The following is a 27,108-nucleotide window of genomic DNA, read 5'->3' on the forward strand; positions in this document are numbered from 1 at the left end:
TTGGCAGAAAATGGATTAGTCCAGACTTTAGCTCATAACTAACCTCAGTCTCAGGATATTGACTACACCAAGATTGATACACAACATTAGGTGTAGCCAATTCCTTAAAAGTTTGATTTTTATTAGCTCAACACTAGTTCCAGACTCAAAAGCACTAACAGTAGGCTCAAAGACAAAATTAGGAATGAAATCACTAGTGAAATTAGTATGCACTATACTACTATCTAGAACTACACTATCATGCACAACTACACTCCTATTATTTCTACTCAACCTATGAAATGTCCTGCCTACCTCAGGATCATATGGATGCAAGTCACCTAGTTTGGACCTAGTCATAGACAACTCAACTCATCACTAACAAAAATGGCATGAATAACAGAAATAATAGTCAATTACCCTACCAGAACATTATTCACAATATTTGCCGAAATGATACAGAAAATGGAAAAATGCCCCAATTTTTTTTAAAAAATTCAAAAACATCACAGTAAATGTATAAAAATCATTTTTGATTTTTGGTGATTTTTAAAAATCATGAAAATAAAATAAAAATCCAAAAGTGGCCTAGATCATCGACTTTGGCAAAAATGACCCCCAATGCCTGTGTTTGTTCCTTACAGGGGCACCATAATGTATGATTTTTTTTCTACATTCTAGCCAAATTTCAATCCATTATGAGGTAGTCACATGTGAAATGATCCAAAAGTCCCTACCACTTGAACTCATATTTAGAGGCTGAATTTGCAAATTTTGACCCAAACCCAACCCTAAAAGAGTTACTTTTGATCAGAATGTGGGATAAACTTTGGACACCAAGTTGCACAACAAAACTCCACAAGTCAATTTACTTTTGCGACACACAATGCAACTACACAATGCACAACACTACTACTTTGCACTGCTACTCAATGTAAAACACTCTACTACTCACACAGACTCTACATAACAACATTAACAAAACCAATGCAATATATCAAGCAGTTAGTGGTATGAAAAGGAGAATGCAGAAAGCTACAAAATGCAAAACATGTAGCATATGTGTATCTTTTTTCTTTTTCAATGTACATATGCAAACCTACTATACTAATACTACTATCTAGTTATGAGTGAACTAAGATTGACACACAATGAATCTTATCCCTGGAAACGACACTAGTTTCAAAATAAATAAAACTAGGATTAATTTTGTAGTATAGGAATAACCTAGGTCGACTCAGAGATACAATTCAATTTGGTTCCCACTTTAATTCACTTATAAACAGTGGTGGAAAATTCAACAAAAAGTTTGTAGGCAATGGAAAGAAATACAAAAACACAAAAACATAAGTGCCAAATCTAAAATGAAATAGAGTTTTGGAAGTATAATATGAAAAAAATTTAATAGCATCAATCCAATTCACCAAACCAAACAATTCAAATTACCACAGTTGCTACAAATGATGTTCAGATTGTGAAAGTTCACTCAATGTCATTGGACATAGTTCTATAGAATTAATTCCTAGATTTATTGAGATCACAAATCAGATTGAAACATCATCCAAAAAATTTGTGATTAAATTTGAAATTAGGAAATGAATTCATAACCTAATTTGTTTCTAATCCTAAGCACATTCATAATCATGAAAATCGAAAGTAGGATTCAACAAGAAGATGAACATTCACACATAAATTGAAATACTAAATCAGAACTCAAATTCAGCCTTGCTTAGATTGGATCCTTGAATTGATTGATTGTGTAGCCTTCCATGATCATCACCAGTGGAAGAGTAACAAAATTTGTACAAGAAAAAGAAAGAACATAGTTGAAGTGAGGAAGAAGACTGAAGAACAATTTAGAGAAAAAGAGAGAAAACAGTTTAATCCTAAAACTTCCACAACAAGTTTTTGAATATGTTTTTGTACAAAATGAAATTACTCCCTAACTACACTAATATATAGTGTGACTACTGAAAAGGAAAGGATGGTCCTTGATTAGGCCCATCTAATCTATCTAATTAAGCTAATTACACATATCAAAGCTCAATTTCGCAGCCCAATTATTCAAGTGTAGAGTTCTGGCTTCCAAGCTAAAGATACCCTAAAAAGGAATAATTGGCCCAAGCTTATTTCTGGTAAAATGGAAGCTCTTTTCCTTAGCTTTCTAGGGACTACTCATATGCTTTATTTGGAGTTCTGTAGTGTCTTATAGGCCCTGCACAAGGCAGATAGATCAAGTAAACACAAAATATGAAAATAAACAACAATTATCAATTAAGCCCAATTATTTGCCTAAGACCAAAACCGAGTTAAGGTGAGAAAATAAGAGTCAAATAGAGGTCAAATAAGCCAAGAAGAACATAAAATACCAAAATAAAAATGCTCAATCAAATTCCCCAACACTTTATCTTTTGCACTTCGGGGAAAAACTAAATAAAAGACTAAGGAAAAGAAATCAAACTAAAGTAAAACCACAACTAAAAGAAAGGAATGAATAGGCCACACATATTTTTCAATGGATCCTAACAATTCACAAAAGTGGGAGAGATAGAAAATGGAAGAATGGTATTAAGGTAACAAGGAATCCATGAACATATGATCACAAAATGCAAAGTGGACAAGTAGTCAAGTGAAATTAAGAACGTGCCATGGTGATAGAAATCTCTCAAAGAACAATACTCAGCTTCACCAATTGTGTATGCATAGGTTTGTGTTTATAGTCAAGCACCACAAGTAACTGGCACATCCAAATTTCGACAAGACTCTAATCCATTCAACTTGAACTACACATGCATCAAAAGATCAAAATGGCTTTCATTGGTTTGTAATGTGTGACTTTGGTAAGGGTGGATATGAGAAGGATATGTAGGCTAAAACTAAGCGAAAAGAGGGGCAATAGGGAGTAAGCCAACAAGTGAAAAGAGGATTCAAAACAAAGAAACAAAGTGGAGAACAACAAAATTAAAATAAAAAGAACTTACAAAAGTGAAAATGAACCACACTACACTTTCAATGCATTTTTTTCTTTGTTTTTGCACTTTTTTTTTTTAATTTTTATACTCCCTTTTTCCTTTTATTTTATTTTTAATTTTTGTTTTTGTTTCTTTGTTTTACTTTTTTTTTTCAACAAGTCAGAAGAAAATGAAATGACAAACATAAAGGAACTTTCATAAAATAAAATACAAATCTCCCACACTTGTTTGAAAACCACTCCCAAAACAATTCCAAGGCCCCTTTTCTCCCTAAAGTTTAGGACACCATGGTTTTCCACTTTTTGCTAGTAATGAGCTACAAAATGAAAGAAAGGGTTAAAGGGTCAAAGACAATGAAAATGGATATCAATGCAAGGTAGGTTTATTTGGCTAATGGCTAAAAGAAAGAAGGCCTAAATCATCTCAATCAATGCATGTTCAATAAGGAATGACAAGAAAGGCAAGGCAAAACCTAGAGTAACCTAGCACAAGGGTAAAATCACACATGAAAGATCATCAACGGAATAGTGCAATCTATCCACAAAAGCCCCAAAACTCACAAGGCATAATTCTATCGCACATGATCCACCTTAAATTTTATTTTCCAAGCCTACTTACCACTTAAACAATTTTAAAAATGGTTCACATCCAGCATGAAACCTCTCAACTAAAAATGGTGCATCTCTCACAATTTATACAAGTTATAAATCCTATGAAAAATATGGAAAAATACCTAAATTTCACAAAAACATAAAAAAATAGCAACTGCAAAATCTTTATTTGTTTTGTTTTTATTTTTTTTATTTTCTATATGTGAAAACAGTAAAACAACAAAACAAAACAAATACAGCAAAACAAAAAATAGCAACAAAAACAAAAACAACATACAGATACAAGAAAACCCACAGAAATAACATACAGCTAAACATAAACAAAAAACAGTTACATATACAAAAACTAAAATAGAATATAGAAACAGAGAAAACAAAAAACAATATTTTTCTAAACCCTCCCCCTACACTTGAAGTGCACATTGTCCTCAATGTGAGCATGAAATGAAATACAAACTAAGAGACAACATATGAAATAAGGGAAAAGGAAACTCTTCAAGTGCCATTCAAGGCACATCATCACATAAAATTGACAAGACCAAAGAGAGGTTCGTCAAAAACTCTTCCTCCTCCCATTGAGGGCTCTTTTCCTTAGCTTTCTAGGGACTACTCACATGCTCCATTTAGAGGTCTATAGTGTCCTATAGGCCTTCAACAAGGCAGATGGATTAAGTAAGCAAAAACTCTGAAAATAAGCAACAATTATTAGTTAAGATCAATTATTTTCCCAAGACCAAAATCGAGTTAAGGTGAGAAAATAAGAGTCAAAGAGAGGTAAAATAAGCGAAGAAGAATATAAAAATACTAAACTAAAAATGCTTAATCATTCGTGCTGTTGTCTCATTGAGTTTTCATAACAAGATTTTTAATAAGACAAAATATGATAACATATTAAAAAATTATATATTTTTTCTTTACTAGATTTTTGTTCCATGGACTTTTTCAATAGTATGATTTTAACAAGACACATTTTCAAACAATGAACATCCAAGAGGAAGAATTTTGAATATTTAATAATGACTACCCATTATGATTATGTTTTGTCTTAATACAATTAAATCATTTTAACCATGTAATTGCAACTTGTACCCTTAAGTAGGTTACTCCATTTATGAAAATATACTAGAGGTATCAATTCTTTTCATTCTTTTGTTTTCTCTCTTTTCTATATTATCTGCTTCTAAGTTGTTTTTAGGCTTAATTGAAAAAAATATTCCCTCTATTTTTCCTAACTCATTAAATTGGTCCCCCAATTTTTTAATTTACTATTAGAGTCCCCTTTTTTTTCCAAATTGACTATCTGAGTCCCTAGAAAAAAAATTAGACGTTGACTATTAATGTAAAACATTGACTATTAATGTAAAACATTGAGTATCACGTGTCCGCATATAATGCAAATTAACCCTCATAAGTAATTATCTTAGTAAAATTTACTGATTTGCAAAAAAATCACGTCACCCATTTTCGCAAACCTTCTTAATCTAACCTTAATTAGAACTTTGAAGATGAGGCTTTCTAGGATTCCTAAGTTTGAGCTATTATCTCGAGCTACTAGCTTGAGTTGCTAGATATTTCACATTTTTTAGTTTTAGAAAGTCTCTTAATCACTATTAAAATAATAACATTCGACGATGCTCTATCGATGACGGTTTCCAAAAAATCATCATACAAGAAAATATGGTGGCAAAATCATAATTAAAATAAAATGAGCAATGTAGTTTTTAACAAAACCATATTTATTTATTGCGTTCAACGATGGTTTTTGTTTTTATAGAAAACTGTCATTGTTGGAGAAATGCAAATTTCAACAAAGCCTGCTCATCTTCCTCGGTCTTGTGTTTACGATTTCTCTCTCCTCACTCTCTCCCTCTTCTTCCTCGAAGCAGAGCTCTTTAAATCGCTCCTCTTCTGCCTCCCACTCTTTCTCCTTGTTGGCCCCTTCGCCCCTCCCTCTATCACTGGCACTGATGTCCGCGTTGACCGTGGCGAGGTTGTCAACTTTCCCGATCGGGAGCCTGAGCTCAATGAGGACACCAATATGAAGTCCTCACAATGACAGCGGAGGCCCGAGGAAGCCACCACTATAGGCCCGGTGGTTTTCATTAGTGCGGTAGAAAAGTGAAAAGAATCTGATGGAATCGAGAAATGTGTGATGATGATGGAGGAGGAGAAGGAGTGGAGTGAGGAGGATTTGTAGATGGTGAAGAATTCGGAGGGGAAGCTAGGGAGGTGGGAGGCAATAATGGAAACGTTCGGGGGGCCAGGGAAATGCAATTAAATCAAATTTGTTAGTGTGAATTTTTCTGTGGAAATGCAGTTAAATGATCAGCCAGAGGAGATTGAAGTGGTTGATCTACACGGTGGCAGTCATCGTTATGCTTCAATTCATAGGGAGGGTGTGTATGATGCGGCAACTGCAAGACGTGGTAGTGATTTGGAATGGGTATGAGTAGTGTTAACAACTGATTCTAGGGCTGGATTGGAAGATATTGAAGATCAAGCACCACCTTAGAGGAATGAACATCACTATGTTTCAAGTACGGTGGCATTAAAGGAAGTAAAGGTGAGATAGAGAGCTTTTTCACTATTATCAATGTTGCTATTAACATTACTTTTGTCTAAGCTTCTATTGATTTGTGCTTTAGTCTTAATTTGGTAAAGAAAATCAGCCATGTCTCCTTCATAAATTACTTGTCATATATATGTATGTTGGAATGCTATGTGTAACCAGTATCCACTTACACCTAGTTAAATATAGGAGGCAAAGAAGGATAAGATATGCAAGGCTTCCATATATGGGAAGTTACTTAGTTGGGACTTGCAATTTGTAAGTGTATGCTTTAAGTATCTAGATTGAACTTTAGTTTAAATGCTATGTGTAACTAGATAGTATCCACTTACAGAATTTCATAATTGTTGGTTGGAAATAGCTAGACAAATTGTAATTGCTTTTAAAAAAACTATTATTTATTAAAACAGACTCTAACATTGTACATGGTATCATAAGTTTAGGAGTTAGCTTCTCATATGTTTTCTCTTGAACCTCTATCTGAACGCATCCTTATCCAAATTTGGAACATTGCTCTAGTGTCATTGCTCTTGTTTCTATTTTGATTTCTCTAAATTTTACTGTCTTTTCTTCTATAATGTACTAAATAAAAAATGAAATATAATATGCCTTGAAAGATTGTGAAAGATCAAACTTAATCATGCACTCATTTTCACGAATTGTTACTTTTGGGTAGTTCAACTAATTCATGTTTATTCTGTTATATAATTTTGCAGAAAGTTGAGCCTCAAATTTCTAAAGAGGATTCAAACTCTGTAAATTAAGAGCAAATCATTGAAGGTCTGATGCAAACTTATGATGTAACATTAAGTAATCTTAGCTCCCGCCTGACAAAGTTGTAGATAATTTTTACTGGTTATTAATATTATTTGTTATTGTGTTTGGTCCCTATTTATTAATACTTGATATTTCAATTTGTATTATTCTTAGCCAAGGAACTTATAACAGTGTTAGGCCACATGTATTCTAAATAGGGCTAAATAAAGAAAATGATGAAAAACTAGAACCATTTTGCAATAAACATCATTGACTAGTTAGTAGTAATAATGTGTGTGCTTTTGTAGGTGGTGCAGAGTTTTTACGAACACAATGATATTAAAGGTGCTATCAATGCTTTGAGAAAGTTGCCAGATCAATATGTGCATATTTTCAGGTAGAGGTACTTGGAAACTACAGGATGCAGTATGTATTAAGATTTCCTTATAGTTAATGTTTACTATGATAATGAAATACTCTATGGATATATCTAGTTTTTCCGCTAAATTACTACTGAACAGTATATGTATATATAGTTTAGCTTGGCTATAAGGAAAAGAGAACTAAAATTTACTACTCAAAAGACAGAAAGGATATCTATAGGTCGATAACTTACTTAGGATGCTCTGTTTGTAACTTAGGATGCTTTTTAGATCTTATTTTAATCTTTTGTATAGGTCAATTTATCATTATTTCCTATGTAAGTTTTAGGTAGTGTTCGCTAGCTAAACTTCTAAAAAAGAAAAAAGAAAAAGGTATTGACTAACTTGGTAAGAGGTCCTAATTAAAATTGTTTTTAGTAATCACTTAAATTTTACTGACCAGTTTTTAAGTCAAAACTCAAACTGGCCCAAAAGCATTATCTTATGGACTAATTAATAGGTTAAGGAAGCCATAACTTGCTATTATCATATGGAACTTTAATGTTCAACTTTCGATATTATCTTGCAGCTCTTTACCTCGTAGTTATAGCCACTACTATTGCACTTGTTGGACAACATTTGGTGAGAAAGGCTATTGCCATACTAGGGAGAGCATCTGTGATCATTTTCATACTTACCCTCACACTTAGTGTTAGTGTAGTTTTATTTGGTAAGTACTATTTTTTGGAGCATTGCTTCGTGGACATTCTCAACAAATTATTCATTTTTATTAGGTTACTACCTACTAGTAGTACCCATGGAAAATGTTAAGCTTGGCTAGTGTCTACCAAGATGTCACACTTTATTAAATTAAATACTAAAATAGCTTGTAAAAAATATTATACAAACACTACTAAAAATATAGATTTAACGTTGATACGTTAATATCGGTTTTTCATAAAACCGATGTTAACAAAAATACGGTGGCATATTTGTAAACAAAAGGAATTTGTTAACATCGGTTTTTGGAAAATCGATGTTAACAACGGTTTTTTCCAAAATCAATGTTAACAGAATGATGTTAACATCATTTTTCTTAAAAAATGGATGTTAACAAAGTCGATTATTAAAAATACCACCCTAATGTCCACTTAGTCTTTCATGCTGCCCTTTCTTCCTGTCTTCGTCTGAGCTGCACTATCTTCCTCTATGTTCTCGGTCTGTATTCTTAGCTGCGTCCTTCTGTCTCAGGTCTGTTCTCTCCATCTCACCTCCGTTCTCGCTATGTCTCTCCATCTCGCTACATTGCATATGGCGCTGTCAGGTACATTATTGTAATGTAGAATGACATTATTAACTCTGAAGTTAGCTTGAACAAGTGTAAAATGACATTATGGTTAGGCATTCTTCACTAGGCATTATGAACTCTGAAGATAGTGTGGCATTATGAACTCTGAAGTTAAGCATTCTTGGTTAAGGCAGTTGAAGTTATTAATGTTTTTTTGTAGTTGAAGTTAGGCATACTCATAGATAGTGTGGCAAGCACCCTAGACCAATACTGTGTCATTCAGTGAGTTTCTCTATTGAGGTGTGGCTTAATACATGTGCAAATTTCTGGTTCAATTGAAGATGCTGCTTTAAAAGTTCTAACTGATAAGTGGTACATGCAGGAGCCATGCTCATGTGGGATTTGCATATATATATATATATATATATATATATATATATATATATATATATATATATATATATATAGAATGTACTGGATTATTATCTTGTGAAATGTTAGATATTATGTTGTGAAATTGAAAATTGTTTGTACTGGATTATTACCCACTATACAAATGATGGTTGGGTTGTTTGAGAGTTCAGTGGTATGGTGCTTCATTTATATATTTATCCCATTGTTCTATTTGGTGTTTTGTTTGTTCCCTATTTGTTTGATGCCTATGGTAGAATTAGTTCAAGGCTTCAAGTACTTATCAATTTGTTGTGTTTGCAAAGTTTCTATCCAATGTTTTTGGGAATGATGATTGATCCAGGTGGTGATTGACCTATTTGTTGGAGTGTTGCTCTATTTTTGGATCGTGCTGACTGCATCGGGGAAGTTTCTATCCACACACCCTCACTCTGAGGAGAACATGTAACTATGGATGCTACCTATGTTGGCTACTAGTTAACAACGATATTTGTGTGTTTAGAATAGATACAACGATATTCATGAAGTTTTTGCTTAAGAGTTTTTAGTTAACGATGTCTAATCTTCAATGTAATTAGTAGGCACTTTTTCATTTTATTGTTTGCATCGTGATCACGACATTCATTGTTGGACTTTATATTGATCATTATCACAGGTACATTTGTTCTTCATAAAGTTTTGATGCTCTTATTTGTTACCAATGCTTTTATTACTTGTTGACTGTGATTAATGAGTATTGATTTTTGTACAAGTTATGTTCATGATGAGTGAACCTTAAATTCCCATTTGAGATTTAATACAATGATTCTTGCAGATAATTTACATTAATCGTTGTATTGAATCTTGAATTGTCTATTTGGACAATTTGGAAACAATCATATTTTTATAGTACATTCATGTGTAAAGGTTAAGATTATTTTCTTAAATTTGATGAAATTTCGGTACAATGCATTTCTCTTTGTTCTCTGAGTGCATACTTGATTGTCGTGGAATTAATCTCACCGCTTTCATATCGTGTACTTGGAGACCAATGTGAAATGCTGCCAAAATTTTGTCAAATTTTAAAAAAGAGATTTAACCTTAACGTATGAATTTACTATAAAAATGTCTTTCTGAATGGGATAGGGCCACACCTTTAATGTAAAAGTGAGATTTTCATGGATCAAAAAAATTTCTGAGTATCACAGAGTTAATAATTAGATGGATCGAAGTCGGATGAATGCAAATCGCATGAGCCCTACGTGTGAGGAAGGCGTGGAACAATTCTTGGAATTCGCCTCTGAAAGAAGTCAATCGGATGAGGATGAAATTTTTTTTGTCCTTGTATAAATTGTTTAAACGGGAGATGCAAGTACTCGATGACATACGAGAACATCTACTGTCTGATGGGATTAAGAAGAATTATACGACATGGATATGGCATGGTAAATTGATAGACATGCAGAGGGAGTCCCAATCTGAACCGCTTGATGTACAAATGAGAGATTTCTTAGAGGAAATGATTGATGATCTTGGACAAGAATCTTTTCAGCAAGCACGTGCCCCTATGTTAATGTGAAGGTCGGATATGGGTGGAGTGACAAAAGCTTCACATCACTTCTTCAAGTGGTGCAGGATATGCTTCCAGAGGAAAACACATTGCCAAAAATTTACTATTAGGCGAAGAAAATACTATGTCCGATGGGTATGGAGTACCGGAAGATTCAAGCATGCCCTAATGATTGCACACTGTACAAAAATGAGTTTGAAGAAATGCACAACTGACCTAGGTGTGGGGTATCATGATACAAAGTGAAGGATGATGGCGAGTGTAGTAGTGATCAAAGCACCAAGAAAGGCCCCCTAGCGAAGGTGTTTTGGTATCTTCTGATCATTCCAAGGTTTAAGCGTCTATTTGCCAATGCAGATGATGCAAAAGACCTTACATGGCATGTAGATGGGAGAAATTACGATGGAATGCTCTGTCATCTGATTGATTCCTCTTAATGGAAGAAGATTAATAGTCTATATCCAGAATTTGCCAAAGAGGCAAGAAATATTAGGCTTAGACTTGCCAGTGATGGAATGAATCCGTATGGCAATTTAAGCACGCAACCCAATTCTTGCCTTATTTTGCTAGTAATTTACAACTTGCTTCCTTGGTTGTGCATGAAGCTAAAATAAATGGTATTGTCTGTGATGATATCGGGCCCAAGACAACCAGGAAATGACATTGATGTTTATCTTAGTCCATTGGTTGAAGACTTGGCAAAGTTATGGGATGAGGGGGTTGCTGTGTTTGATGGGTATCGAAATGAGACATTCAAGTTGCCTGCAATGCTATTTTGTACCATTAATGACTTTCCTACATACGGGAATTTGAGTGGATATAGATTAAGGGCCATCATGCATGCCCTATTTGTGAAGAAGACATAAACTATGTACAACTGAAACATGGAAGAAAAATAGTATACACTCAGCATCAACGTTTTCTGAAAGCTTGTCACCCTTAACTGGTCAACAGGTCCTTGAGTGGGTTGATGGCATCAATAATGTATTTGGAAAGACCTAAAAGAAGAAAAAAAGTAAAAACTTCCATATGGAAGAAGAGGTCAATATTATTTGATCTTCCATACTAGTCCGATCTAGATGTCAGACATTGTATTGATGTTATGCATGTCAAGAAAAATGTCTGTGATAATGTCATCGACATGTTTCTTAACATTCAAGGCAAGAAAAAGGATGGTTTGAATACTCACCAAGATCTAGTTGAGATGGGTATACGAGACCAGTTACATCCAAGGTCTGTTGGTAACAAAATATACTTGCCTCCAGCTTGTTATACTTTGTCCAAAAAGGAAAAGATAAGTTTTTGTCAGTGTCTGTGCCATGTGAAAGTGCCACAAGGATACTCTTCAAATATTAAGAGCCTTGCACAGTTGAAGGATCTCAAGTTAGTAGGCTTAAAGTTTCATGATTGCCATGTCTTGATGCAACGACTGTTAGCTATGGCAATAGGAGACATTTTGCCAAAGAAATTTAGGCATGCCATAGCTCGCCCGTGTTTTTTCTTTAATGCCATATTTAGCAAAGTCGTTGATCCTCTGAAGTTAGATGAGTTGGAAAATGAGGCTGCTATTATCTTGTGTCATTTGGAGATGTATTTTCCTTAATTTTTTGACATCATGGTTCACTTAATTGTTCATCTAGTGAGGGAAATTAAATGTTGCGGTTCCATTTATTTGCGGTGGATGTACCCGATTGAGTGATACATGAAGATCTTAAAAAGGTATATAAAGAATCTACACTGTTCTGAAGCATCTATTATTGAAAGGTACATTGCAGAAGAAGCTATTGAGTTTTGTTCTAAGTACATGGAAAAGGCAAAACCTGTTGGGATTCTGGAGTCTCGCCTTGACGAGAGAGTGAGAGGTAAAGGTTTAAGGGGATTGCATGTTATCACTCCAACTCTAGAAGAATTGCAACAAGCTCATTTGTATATACTGAATAATAGTAATGAAGTTTTGCCGCACATAGTTTTTCACAAAGCTTTAGTCAAGCAATGTAACCCAAAAATGACCAAGAATAGAGTCTTGAAAAAGAATAACAAGACTTTTGTAATTTAAAGATATAATCTTCGGTGACCATAATGCATCTGAAACATTAAGGAAGTTAGTAGATGGGCCTAAAAGAAATGTTACAACTTGGCAAAGATACGGTATCAACAAGTATTTGTTTTACACAAAATCACAAGACGACAAGAGTACAATGCAAAATAGTGGTGTAAGTCTAAGGGCTAAATCTCAACACTTTGCTATTGTACATGATGACAAACCCTGTGTAGCTTTGATGCCTTACTTTGGAGTCATTGAAGAAATCTGAGAGGTTAATTATGTCAAATTCAGTGTTTGTGTTTTCAAGTATAAGTGGGTAGATAGAAATATCGGTGTGCAAACCGATGATTTTGGATTTACTTTGGTAGATCTGAAGAAGCTTGCTTATCAGAATGATCCTTTCATCATGGCAGAACAAGCTATATAGGTATTTTATATTCAAGATCCTTGTGATGAAAGATGGTCGGTGGTTCTACACGAAAAAACAATTGGTGTTAATATTGAAGATGATGATTCAACCCTTGATACTTGTCTCTCTCCTTTCTCCACACAAATGCTGAGTAACATCAACGGAGAAGAAGAAGTTGATGATGTCCTCGCAAATCATAATTATCATGATGAAGAAGAATTAATTAACATCATATAATGTAATTTATTTTATATTTACTTGCTTTGTTAATTTTAGTTACACAAATTAATATAGTTTTCATACGTTGTTTAATTAATAATGTTTTTTAATAGGCACATGGCTACACCACCCAACTCACCTCCTCCTCCTTCCGAGTCAGCAACACCTTCTTCACTGTCTACGTCGAAGAAGACAAGTAAAACAACACGACTTAGATTGTTGGCTACTAGACCAGTTGGGGTGGGAAGACCAATGGTTAATGTTGATCTTGTCACTAGGAATGTCGATGGTCCCCACAGAAAGAAGTTAAGTACATATTTGGGGATTGTCGCTCACGATAAGGTGAATGTTATATATGACAATTGGAAACAAGTCTTTGTCGCTCAAAAGGATCTGATATGGGAGGATATTTAGGTATTTCAATTAAATGTTGAATGTTGTTTTGTAATAAAAATCCTTATTTGTAATTGACAAACTACAAAATGTATTTATTGTATCGCAAGATGAATTTGATATTCCTGAATCGTCCGATTTGAGGACAAAGCAAAAAATACTTCAGACCATAGGAGAGCGATGGAGCAAATTTAAGTCAGATTTGACCTCCAAATTGGCCCTGACACATGGAAAGGAGGGTGAGGATGATAATGTTTGAGAGAAGTACGAAATAAGCAAAGAGAAGTGGACTCAGTTTTGTCAGCGCCTTATGGGACGTTAGTTGGTTTTCATTGTTTTTTAAACTTTATATTCACGTACTATTGTCAACTGTATTAATTAACCATTATGCGTTATTGTCATAGGATGTTCGAAAGAAGGGGCAAGCCATTTAGTAACAAAACACTACCTCTCACGTGTTGTCTCGTGGGGGTTATGATTTTCTAGAAAAAAAGTTGATGAAGGAGAAGCAAAAGAAACACTTGGAGGAAGCAACCCAATTTGGGAGCACTGAAACAGTCGTTGATCCTCCATCTCCCATTAGACGACATGTGAAGCAGAAGATGGCCCGCACAAAGAAAACTGGCCAAATGACATTTCAAGCAGCAAAGGAAATCGCAGACAAAATTATTTATCATTTTCCTTTGTTAGTGGTCATTTTTTATAATAATTATTGGATGAGTAAACCAATTTTGTTTCGTTTGTTTACTACAAGATTCCTTGGAGGAGCAAGCCTCACAGGGAAGCTTTGTCGCCCATGGACGTCAGGATGTACTGACTGCTGCCATTGGGCGGCCAGAGCACCTTGATCGTGTCCGTGCTGTTGGAGCTGGTGTCATGATCAAACACTACTTTGGAACGACTTCAAGGGGCTCCTGCACCTTTTTGTCCATGGTTTCTGAAGATCTAGAGTAACTGACATAAAATATCAAAGACCAGCTAGAGGAGTCAATCACACAAAAAGTGACTCAACAATTAATGATGTCCTTCAGCTAGATGCGATCCCAAATGTAGTAGCAGATGCAATCACAGGGACTCACACTGTCTCATGAGGCTGAGGTTGGTCCTTCTACTACTTGTGCCAGCACGGTGGAAAGTTGTGTCGATCCCTTGAGGCAGGACCTAGAAATGGGAGACTTAGACAAATGCGGGTTGTATATCGATGACAGTCCTTCCCGAATGGTTGCTCTTAGAAAAGTTTATGAGGGGTCAACGAATGTCCACAACGTTCCTTTGGGAAATGATCAAGTGAAGTTCAATGTTGAGGAAGTTCGAGATGCTGATGCTTGCATTCCTGTACCCAATCAAGTGGTTTAGTTAGCGGAGCAAACACATAACACCTTCCTTGCTTGGCTGACACATCTAGTGAAGCCTTTTTCAGAATAAATATTTCATTTAGTTTTTTTTTAATAATTATTAATAAAGTATTTGTTACAAATCAAGTTTTGACTGTCATTCGCTTAATGTTTATTAACTGTGTAGCATAAACAGGTAGCTGAGGGATCGACGAAACCTGTACATATGCTGGATCCTGACGTTGATCCCCTCTACTTGATGACATTGACCATCCCGTAGTTTTTTCTCAAGATGTTGCAGGTGTCGTGGGATGCTAGCGTGTTTAGGGTGTATAATGATAACTTCCCATTGTACATAAAGTATGAAGATCTTTCTGAAATAGCTCACAGTGGTCAATGTCTGAGCATCTATGTTATACAATTCTGAATTCTGTAAGTCACTTTACATTATTGTATATTACCTAACTGATTGTTTTATATTCATGCATAGTTTACTATATTTAAACAATAATAGGCATATGACTGAGACAACTACGCGAGCGGGGAATGCTGATGTGTATGGATTCCTCGAGTCACAGTCTATACAAAGATATGGGAAATTGCAATTTGAATTAGAAGATTATATTAAGAAATGAATGCAGAATTCACAAAGAGATGTGTACCCAACAACCTACTTGAATGGGTAAGTTAAACTGAACAAATCAATTTAAATCATGCATGTTTTATAATAACTTAATGTTCTCTAATGCAATGCACATTAGCAAATGGTCGTCATTTTACCTAAGGACAATGTTGTCATCTGGTTTTGTTCCGGGCACAATAGGCCTGACAACTACTTGAAAGGAATTATTAACATGTTATTTGTATTTTGTAAGACATTTATTGTATGATTACAATTTGACATCAATATTTTTATTGTATAATACACATGCATGTTTCTCTTAATCAGTGCTTTGAAGGGATTCAACGATAGTCAATGAAGTAAATCTCCAAGGTTGCTGCTAGATGGATCGTAGTTAAAGTAAGTCATTTAAATAATGTTTTATGTTTTAAAAATTAAATTTTATTACGCTTCGGTTAACTTTGAATATGTAAATATTCTATTCAATTTAGTGTAATAAGGCAAAAGGAAGCAATGAGTGCCGGTATTACATAATGCATTGGATGTCAACAATAGTTCTAGGAGGTTTCAAGGATAACTGAGAAATGGTAATTGTTTACTTCAAAACAAATTCAATTTCTTATCATTGTTATTATTTAGACTCATTTACTAACTTATGTTTTATTATATCCTGCAATATTTTACTAATCAAAGACCATTGGAACAAAGAGAATGAAGGCAATTCGCATTCAGTAGGCAAGATATCATTTGAAAGTTAAAAATCAAACACTAGGAGTTTAAGTAATTTTAGAATTGTAGAGTAGTTATTATGTTAATTTACATTAGTTTACGTATACAAATGATTTTATGTATTGATTTTCATTTTTCTTATAATTCATTATAAATATTCAATTATATATTATGGACAATTTATACTGCTTAATATTTATTATCTGGTCTGGTTCTGCTTTTCAATTTATAGGTTAATTGGGGTAATCACGAAAAAATACAGGATATAAAAAAAATATACAAGAAACAACATCAACTTTTTTAGAAAAACCGATGTTGTCAGTAAAAAACAACGTCGGTTTTCCAAAAAATCGACGTTGTTGTTGACTGACAACATCGATTTTTTTTTATGAAAATTGATGTGGATTTCTACATATTTTATATTTTTTTTGTGATACAACATCAGTTTTTGTACAAAATTAATGTTATCTAATTTACTAAACATTAGTTTTGGAAAACCGATGTTAATGTTGACACTTAAACGTTGGTAGTTTCTATATCGGTTAATGATCGAGGCCGTACCCGAATCAAATAAACATTAAAATGTAGTAACTAGGAAGTGTTCCTAGGTCGTTTCTCAATGAGCAATGGTAAACGAAATGTTCATAACAGATAGTAGGAAATAGTAACAAATTGGGGGGGGGGGGGAGTTGTTTGCTTTTGTAAATTAAATAACGAGTAAAATTGAATTAGAAAAATATCAGAATTAAAATATGTTGCTTCCCCTTGATTCACAAGCAAGACTCTTATCCTAGGTTGCGAGAATTTATCCTTTATCAGTTTAACCACTTAATCCAACCCTAAATTAAATTACTAAGCGAAATTTAACATAAGACATTCATTATGTGATTAAGCAACATATACACCAATTACTCATAAACGATCATTAAGCATTAACGTAAATTAAGCGCATAGACAATTAATCAAGCACTGTAATAATAGAACCTCAAAGAGAACTGTGCTTGATCCTCAAGAGAAAGCAACGCTGGGGACTTAGCCTTCCATTAATCAATAGAGAACGAACTTATAAATTGAGGAACAAAATTTTATTGCTACTGGAATTGTAAAACGAAAAGATGTCTCAAAGAAAAACCTAAAACTAAAACAAAAACGAAAATAGGAGAGAGAGAAGAGAGGGCCTAAACTAGAACCTTGGTGCTGTTATATAGTTTTCCAGCCCCAAAGCTTACAAATCTGTTTTAAATCCAAGCCCATGAATAAATTAAATTCAAATCTAGATAAGATAAGATCTAGATTAAATAATATCTAGATGAGATCAAATCTAAAAAATATCTAGATAAGATAAAGATAAGATAAGATATAATTTTGTAGAATAAAATAGTCTGCCCTCTTCAAGTCCAAGCCCAATTCTGGATTCAAGCCCAATGCTTCATTAATTCCTGAAATTAGATTAAAAACATCAAATTAGCTGAATGGGCCCAAATAATAAAATTGCCTAATTAATTTGACAATTAAGACTAATCAGTACTTAAAATGGTGCACAAAGGGTTAAGAAATAAGAGAAAATAATGGCACATCAAAACCCCCATACTTAGCCTTTTGCACTCCTGTGCAAAATGAAATAAAGAACAAAATCCAAGGATATCAAAGAGAGACAGACAAAACATTTACATATATCTCAATGAACATCAAGGAATGAAAGGAATTGGTAACATCTAACATGAAGAGATCCAAATAGTCAAGACATTCGTGAAAATCATCCAAGCAACCCAATCATGGCAAAATAGTTAATCAGCTCAATAATGAAAAGTGATAAAGCCTCACAAGATATACACTATATCTCTCAAGTGTCTAGGCTACTGTTTACTCTCGAAGCACCCATGAAGACAAACACCACATAGACTTAGCAAAATTCTAAAATTGACAACAACTTGACAAACACATGCACATGAGGATCAAAAGGTCTTTAAAGGTTGTAATGGGGCCAAGGACAAGGTAGGGAAGAAAAATATGGAATGAGTAGCTAAATCCCAGAGGAGTAGAGGAGCAATGGGGAATAAGTGGAAATTAAGTACAAGCAGTAAACCCAAACCCTCTAATATCAACAAAATCAACCAAGGCTCCCAAATCAAGTCCTCATAACAAGACCTCATTTATTCATCTTCACTTTTTTTCTTCTTTTTTTCTGGTTTTTTTTAATAGTACGAATTTGCTGAATTTGCAGAAACTGAAAATTTTTTTTTGATTTTTTTTTCGATTGAATAGTATGAAATTGAAGATTAAAGCAAGAACTAGGCAATATACAGATACGTCAAGCATGGCCAAAATAAAACATTAAGCATGGCCAAAAATTATATCTTCCAATGAAACATACCTCCCTCCACACTTATTCCCAAAACAATTCCAAAGCTCAAAAATTCCTTATGGGTAAGGTGATATCATGGTTTTTCACTTAAGGCTTGTAATGAGCTTCAAAACAAAGAGAGGGGAACATAGGCTCAAAGGGGCTATTAAAGGAATTAATTCAAGGTAAGTCCATTTGGCTAGAAGTTTATAAGAACAAAATTGCCTAAATCATTTCCAAATATGCATGTGAATTAGGAAGCATCAACAAGAATCAAGCCAAGGCTATTGTGCAAGCAATCAATGGGGCAAAACACACCAAAAGATTATGATGATGGATGGCTCAAATTCTCACAAAGGTAAACTTATCACTTTCAAATTAAGCTTTCAAAACTATCATGACATGTAGAGGAAAAACAAGGATTTCAAATCACAAAATGTCAAGAGACTTTTATTTTCAGAACAATTACCCATTTCTTGAACATATCCTATAATTCAAAGAAAAATATGCAAAGTTGTACATGCAAACAGAATTGACCTAAAATATTAAACTAGAAACTCAACATAACTAACAAAACTAACAAATTTAACACAAACAAAACTAACAAAACTAGCAAAACCAAAACCAAAGAACACTCCCCCCCATACTTAAACAACACATTGTCCTCAATGTAGCACAATTAAAAGATTAAAAGCAATTAAACCATCAAATAGAATCGGACAAATGTAATAAAAGTAAAGAAGAAGATAGGAAAACAAAAACTCCCTAAGTCATGGTGGAAAAGAAGTAAGCTGAAGTAAGGAGATCTTTTGAGCAATGACAACCCCCAATGTGTAATTGAATGCATCGCACATTAACTCAAATGGGGTTGTCCAATCAGGTGCCTGAATGATAGGGGTGGTAGTTAGTGCTCTTTTGAGGCAATGAAAGGCCTCTTTGCATTTATCATTAAAGTCAAACTCCACCTCCTTTCGCACCTCTCGCACGCAAGAGGGGTAAGGCAATTGTGAAATAACAAATTTTTTTGAAGGATCTACTTCAGTGCCCTTATTGGAAATAATGTGGCCTAAAACTATACCTTGCTCAACCATAAAATGACATTTTTCAAAATTTAGAACAAGGTTAGTTTCAGTGCATCTATTCAAAACCTTTTCTAGACTATCCAAACAATCATCAAAAGAGGATCCATACACAGCGAAATCATCCATAAACACCTCTATGCAATTTTCTAAAAAATCACTAAAAATACTAATCATGCACCACTGGAAGGTACCAAGGGCATTGCACAAGCCGAAAGGCATCCTCCTATAGGCAAAAGTGCCGAAGGGGTAGGTGAATGTGGTCTTTTCCTGATCCTCAGGAGCAATAGGGATTTGCATATAACCAGAAAAACTATCAAGGAAATAGTAGTGAGATTTACCTGCCAGGCGTTCAAGCATCTGGTCAATGAATGGCAGGGGAAAATGACCCTTTTTGGTGACCTGGTTCAGCCTCCTATTGTCAATGCAGACTTTCCAACTGTTTTGCACCCGAGTAGGAATCAACTCCTCCTTCTCATTTTTGATCACGGTGAGGCCGGTTTTCTGCGGGACTACCTAGACGGGACTCACCCATTGGCATTGGCTGTCGGAGATAGGGTAAATGATTTCAGCTTGCAAAAGCTTGGTTACCTCCTTCTTCACTATATCAAGAATCACCGGGTTGAGTCTTCTCTGTGGTTGTCTTACTAGTTTAGCCCCATCCTCTAAATTTATCCGATGCATACATGTGGATGGGCTAATACCAAGAATGTTTGCCAGGGTCCAGCCTATAGCCTTCTTATGCTCCTTAAGAACTGATAACAGCTTCTCCTCTTGCTCATCAGCAAGGGAGGCAGATATAATTACTGGAAAACTTTTGCTATCATCCAAGTAAGCATATTTTAAATTTGATGGCAGAGGCTTCAATTCTGGTGTAGGCGGCTGGATAATGGTAGAAAGAGATGATTTCTCATCCTGTACCTCATAAAGAAAGTCAGAGGTATGTGTACTTCCTGAAACATGGTTAGTTCTATCTGACTCTATAAAATCAATCTCAAGAGGTAAAACATCACCAGACATGTAATCAATATCAAATTCAGATTCACTCTCAGCATCAAATTCAGGCATATGATCAAGTACAAATTTAGATTCAATGCATGAAGAGTGACAGGCATGCAGATTAGAATGAAGATCAGTCATGTATTCATCAACAATATGGTCAATTATTTCAACACGAAATACAGAAAGATCTTCAGATGGGTGTTTCATAGCATCAAGAATATTAAAATGAACAGTTATATCACCAAACTCCATAAATAGTGTGCCTGCAAATACATCTATCTTAGTTATAGCAGTTTTCATAAAAGGTTTGCCTAGAATGATGGGAACTGATCCTTTAGAAAATCCCTCCTCCATATTCAAAATATAAAAATCAACAGGGAAAATCAGCTCACCAAGTCTAACTAAGACATCCTCTATGAAACCAACAAGATAGGCAAAACTTCTATTAGCTAAATGAATTACCACATCAGTTGACTGCAAAGGACCTAGAGATAGAGAGTTAAAAATAGACAGAGGCATAACACTAACAAAAGCTCCTAAATCTAGCATGGCATTGTCAAACTTATTGTTCCCTATAATACAAGGTATGTTGAATGTACCGGGATCTTTACATTTTTCAAGGATTTGGGGAACAGATTTACAAATCAATGCGGAGACATTTCTGCCCATACTAATTCTTTCACTTCCTTTAAGCTTCCGCTTATTAGTGCACAACTCCTTCAAGAATTTAGCATATCTTGGAATTTGCTTTATTGCATCCAGTAGAGGTATGTTTACTTTACTTTTCTAAATGTTTCCAAGATCTCCTTCTCTGCCTCTTCCATTTTTTTGTTGGAAATTTCTCTTGGAGGGAATGGGAGAGGGATATGCTGCTTCTCTTTAGATTCACCTGCATAGAAATTGTTAGGTAACTTACTCTTTAAATTTTTGTCATCATCTTTTTCTAGAGTAGAGTGAGGTTGGGCAGGTTCATTGGCAGATGAGGGAGATGCTACTGGTTGAGGTCCTTGACACTACTTTCCTTACCACAATGTAATGGCACTCACATTTTTGGGATTCTAGACAGATTGAAAAGGTAATCTATCATAATTCTGGGACTGTTGTTGATTTAACTGTGTAGCCAACTGTCCCACCTGATTAGTTAAGCTCTGAATGGAGGCTCTGGTCTCTTGTTGAAACTGCATGTTTTGCATAGTCATTTGCCTCACAAGTTCTTCAAGGGAAGGTTACGGAGGGGCCTCAACTGTTTGCTGTTATTGTTGTTGCTGGATTGGTGGAGGAACATATGGTCTGCTTGGGCCAGCAGCATTCTGAAAATAAGGTTGTTGTTGTTGTTGTTGTTGTTGCCGCTGTTGTGAAGGATTCGACCATCTAAGGTTGGGATGATTCCTCCACCCAGGATTGTACTTGTTGCTGGAGAGGTCATAATTGTTCTGTTGTGGCTAATTTTGGGTCTGAAGTTAAGGAGGTCTGTTGTAGATGTTTGCAACATAAGCTTTAGGCTGTTCAATTGCTTCAGATTGTTGCACAGAAGGGCAAATGTCTATGTGGTGGTCGGCAAAGGAGCATAAACCACAGAGTCTGGCGACAGGTGTAGATTTTTGATTCATGGCCAGTTGGGTTACCAGGTTAACCAAGACATCTAGTTTACCTTCAAGCTTCTTAGTCTCACCTGATGAATTTTTGGCTACTTCATGCACTCCTCTAATGACAATAGCATCACTTCTGGCACTAAATTGCTGGGAGTTTGAAGCCATTTTCTCAATTAAATTTCTGGCTTCAGCAGGGGTCATGTCTCCAAGGGCTCCAGCACTGGCAGCATCTATCATACTTCTCTCCATGTTGCTGAGTCCTTCATAAAAATATTGGAGAAGAAGCTGCTCTGAAATCTGGTGGTGAGGGCAACTGGCACATAATTTCTTAAATCTCTCCCAGTATTCATATAGGCTCTCTCGGCTGAGTTGTCTAATACCTGAAATATCCTTTCTGATGGTCGTGGTCTTGGAAGCAGGGAAAAATTTTCCTAAGAATACTCTCTTGAGGTCATCCCAGCTCGTGATGGACCATGGAGCAAGGTAATATAGCCAGTCCTTTGCCACTCCCTTTAAAGAATGAGGAAAGGCCTTCAGAAATATGTGATCCTCCTGGACATCTGGTGGTTTCATGGTGGAGCAGACAATATGGAATTCTTTCAGATGCTTGTGTGGGTCTTCACCTGCAAGGCCATGAAACTTTGGAAGCAAATGGATCAGTCCAGTTTTAAGAACATATAGGACATCCTCATCATGGTATTGGATGCACAAGCTTTCGTAGGTGAAATCAGGTGCAACCATTTCCCTTAGAGTCCTCTCACGAGGTAGAGGTTGTGCCATATTCTCAGAATGAACAAAATCATAATGTTTAAAACTATAATGCTCAAAATCACCAATAACAGAATGCTCAGGATGCTCAAAAGGTACTAAATGATGTCTAACTAATCTATGAAATGTCCTATCTATCTCAGGATCAAAGGGTTGTAAGTCAGATGGATTTCCTCTAGTCATACACTAAATTCAGCATGCACAATTAGTTGCCTTCTTATGCAAGTAATAGTGTAGGTTTGAACTACAACTACTATTAAATGATATCCAAATGACTTGAAATTTTGTGAGAAACCTTATAAAACGATGAGAAGATAGCACAAAAAATTTCACTGAAAATTCAAAGTCTAACTATATAAGCTAAAAATGATAAGTCAAGAAAAATAAGGGAATAATACTTGGAAAATAAAAAAAATTTGACAGAATTGCAATTTTTGGAAGAAGGAGACCTCAGCCAAAAATAACAACTCTAGCTACCAAAACAAAAAATCTTAATTAATTCAGCAAGGGTAGTCTCTAAAATCCGTTGCTAAGGGATTTCCACTACTACTCAGTTTTGCCGCAAGCAAAAATGGTCGCAAAATCCGTCGCAAAATACTATTCACAGCAAAACACCAAAAACTGAAACAGGGGAAGCGCTTAACAGAAAAATTAAAACATAACACACACACTAACACAACCACAAGAATTAAACACTAACACGACACTAGCTATTATGAACCTTTGGACACTGCTCCTCGGCAACGACGCCAAATTTGATCAAGGCCGTACCCGAATCAAATAAACATTAAAATGTAGTAACTAGGAATTGATCCTAGGTCGTTTCCAAAAGAGCAATGCTAAACCAAATGTTCATAACAGATAGTAGGAAATAGTAACAAATTGGGGGGGGGGGGGTTGTTTGCTTTTGTAAATTAAATAGCGAGTAAAATTGAATTAGAAAAATATCATAATTAAAATACGTTGCTTCCCCTTGATTCACAAGCAAGTTTCTTATCCTAGGTTGCGAGAATTTATCCTTTATTAGTTTAACCACTTAATCCAACCCTAAATTAAATTACTAATCAAAATTTAACATAAGGCATTCATTATGTGATTAAGCAACACATACACCAATTACTCAGAAACGATCATTAAGCATGAACGTAAATTAAGCGCAGAGACAATTAATCAAGCACCAAGCATGCATGAATTAATAGAAACAAATTTAGAGTAATTAGTGAAGAGGAAAAACTTAACAGAATTTAACAGTAATAATATAACCTCAAAGAGAACTGTGCTTGATCCTCAAGAGAAAGCAACGTTGGGGACTTAGCCTTCCATTAATCAATAGAGAACGAACTTATAAATTGAGGAACGAAATTTTATTGCTACTGGAATTGTAAAACGAAAAGATGTCTCAAAGAAAAACCTAAAACTAAAAAAACGAAAATAGGAGAGAGAGAAGAGATGGCCTAAACTAGAACCTTGGTGCTGTTATATAGTTTTCCATCCCCAAAGCTTACAAATCTGTTTTAAATCCAAGCCCATAAATAAATTAAATTCAAATCTAGATAAGATAAGATAAGATCTAGATTAAATAATATCTAGATGAGATCAAATCTAAATAATATCTAGATAAGATAAAGATAAGATAAAATCTAATTTTGTAGAATAAAATAGTCTGCCCTCTTCAAGTCCAAGCCCAATTCTGGATTCAAGCCCAATGCTTATAATTCTCCTGAAATTAAATTAAAACACAAAATTAGTCAAGTAGGGCCAAATGATAAAACTGAATAATTAATTTGACAATTAAGGCTAATCAGTACTTAAAATGGTGCACAAAGGGTTAAAAAATAGGAGAAAATAATGGCACATAAGTTAATAATCGATGTTGAAAGTTCTTAATTTATAGCTGATATTAAAAGCCTATTTTATAGTAGTGAAATTACTGGTTCTCATAGTATATTGTTACTATCACAAAAAAAAAAGTTCGCAAGTGAAATTTTTTGGTTGGATTTGTAAATATATGCTTTCAAATAAAGGAAACATTAACTGAATTTTTCTATAAAGCAAATAAAGGTGAACTTATTCTTATTTTTCAGAGATTTTATATCAGATTACATTCGTATGTAAAAATGTTTTAGATTACGACAATTATGTATTACAAGTGGAATTAATTTTTGATCTAGTGGATTGGAGAAATACTCGTGATCTTTGACCGAAAATAAAAAAAATAAATTAACTATAAAATAAAAGTGTTTTAGTCAAGTATTAATTAATACAAGTGTATGAATTTTTTAATATTTTATAATTAATAAAATAAAAATTATAATTTTAGTCAAGTAAAAAATATAGCCTTTATGCATGTGGCATTGGTGCGTCTTATATAGACAACAGTCTTTCATCGAGTGAATAATATGAAAATGTGATTCTAACATGTTTCATGGCAAGCTTATGCTCCAATAGAAATTGTCCATATAGACATGTCAATGTGAACCCCAAGGCATCTATTTGTGAAGGATTTCTTAAGGGGTATTGTGCTGATGGGAATGAGGTAGTAACCAATCATGTATAATTTATTATTGAGTTACTGGATAATTTGAATACTCAAACTTTTTCTCATTTTTTTACCTTGATTTAAGTAAATTAATTTGTGTGCATATGAATCCTATTGTCTTAGACACTAATATTCATATAGAGATAAATAAATTTTAATTTTTCGGGTAGAAACATGTTATTTATTAGTCACTTGGTGGAGTATTATCATTCATATATTATTATTGCTATTTATTAGTGCATATATACTTTTTGTATATAACTATTTACTTTTTGTGATGAGTTTATAATTTCTTTACACATTCATTGTAAAAAACAAGATCTTGGTGGGATAACTGGAAGTGATATATAATTTATTATTACTCGTTTTTAGTAGAATTATGTTATTTAAATAAAGAAATAAGCATAAATGTACGTACAAATATGTTTGGGTAGTCGTAGTTAATTTTTTTTAAATACATTCTAAGACATTTCTTTGAAAAACCATCTTAGAATTCTCAATTTTTTTAAATTATTTTTTTTAAAAAAGACATTTTAAGACGGTTCTTTAAAAGTCATATTAGATTGTAGACATTCTAAGAAAAATTTTGGAAAAACCGTCTTAGAATTCTCTTTTTTTTTTAAAAAAAAAAAGACATTCTAAGTTATGTGCCTGAAAACCGTCTTAAATGAACGATTTTTTAAGACGATTTTTTAAGTACAATCGTAAGTCAAGACTTTCCACGACGTTGACTTCAAAGACGGTTTAAAACCATCTTTGAATGTGTTAAAGAACCGTCATTAAAGGTTTTTATTCAACTAGTGAATGCTTAAGTAAATCAAAACAAAAAATAAAACCTTTAAAATACTAAGCAAATAGAGGGAAGAAGCTTGTTGTTTGTATTTCAGTCTAGTAAATGTGATAGAAAATTTTACATGTTACATTTGACATACAATGATATGGTCCTTATGGTTGATCCAAAACTCAACTATTGTTTGTATGATTCATTAGTTGAATTTCATGAAGGTTCACTAATCGGAGTTGATGAAGGCTTTTTTCCTTCTCTGATTGGGCAACAAATCTAGTTGCATGTACCTCTATGTATTTTTAGCACAAAAACACTATTTTATAACCCATTGTTTACTCTCATAATAAGATGATTTTTACTATAAAACACACACACACACAATGGCAATACTAATACTAAACTGAATTATGTGTGTGTACCTTAAATAACAATTGTAGATATTGGGAAAAAAACATGTAAGTTAGTTTTTAATTTTTTTTATTAGTTGAAAAATTTATTTGATTGTTTGGTAAATGATCTTTTTTAAGTAGCTTCTAGATATTTTTTAGTAGCTTTTGTCTATGATTAATTAGTAAGGCATTTCAGTCGGTGTTTAATTTTTTTCCTAGCCGAAAAACTCGTTTGATTGTTCAGTAAATAAGTTTTTTTTAGTAATTTCTAATATTTTTTGAATTGCTACTTAAAGCAACATTTTTTAAAACACTAACTTCTAACTTCTAGCTTTTTATATTTTCTTGATTTTTATATTTA

At 34.1% G+C, this 27,108-nt stretch overlaps 1 protein-coding gene and 1 non-coding gene across 3 annotated transcripts; both read left to right on the plus strand.

The window, feature by feature from the left end:
* Positions 1-5,343: 5,343 nt before the first annotated feature.
* Positions 5,344-9,649, plus strand: LOC106794834 (sulfite exporter TauE/SafE family protein 3-like). 2 transcript variants are annotated; one of them, XM_026124090.2, is made up of 6 exons: positions 5,345-6,125; positions 6,848-6,911; positions 7,196-7,284; positions 7,839-7,979; positions 8,501-8,573; positions 9,292-9,649. In XM_026124090.2, the coding sequence occupies exons 3-6, from the start codon at positions 7,269-7,271 to the stop codon at positions 9,296-9,298; spliced, it is 237 nt and encodes a 78-aa protein (XP_025979875.1). In that variant the 5' UTR covers positions 5,345-6,125; positions 6,848-6,911; positions 7,196-7,268; the 3' UTR covers positions 9,299-9,649. The 2 variants fall into 2 exon arrangements, with proteins under 2 accessions (XP_040862299.1, XP_025979875.1); XM_041006365.1 differs by lacking the exon at positions 6,848-6,911 and having other exon boundaries at positions 5,344-6,125.
* Positions 9,650-22,559: 12,910 nt separating this feature from the next.
* LOC112998294 (small nucleolar RNA R71) lies at positions 22,560-22,666 on the plus strand. The gene has a single exon (XR_003263330.1). It is a non-coding gene; the product is annotated as a small nucleolar RNA R71 (small nucleolar RNA).
* The last annotated feature ends 4,442 nt before the right edge of the window (positions 22,667-27,108 follow it).

Source organism: Glycine max, chromosome 10 (genome assembly GCF_000004515.6).
Source record: "Glycine max cultivar Williams 82 chromosome 10, Glycine_max_v4.0, whole genome shotgun sequence".
In the NCBI taxonomy this organism is placed as follows: Eukaryota; Viridiplantae; Streptophyta; class Magnoliopsida; order Fabales; family Fabaceae; genus Glycine; species Glycine max.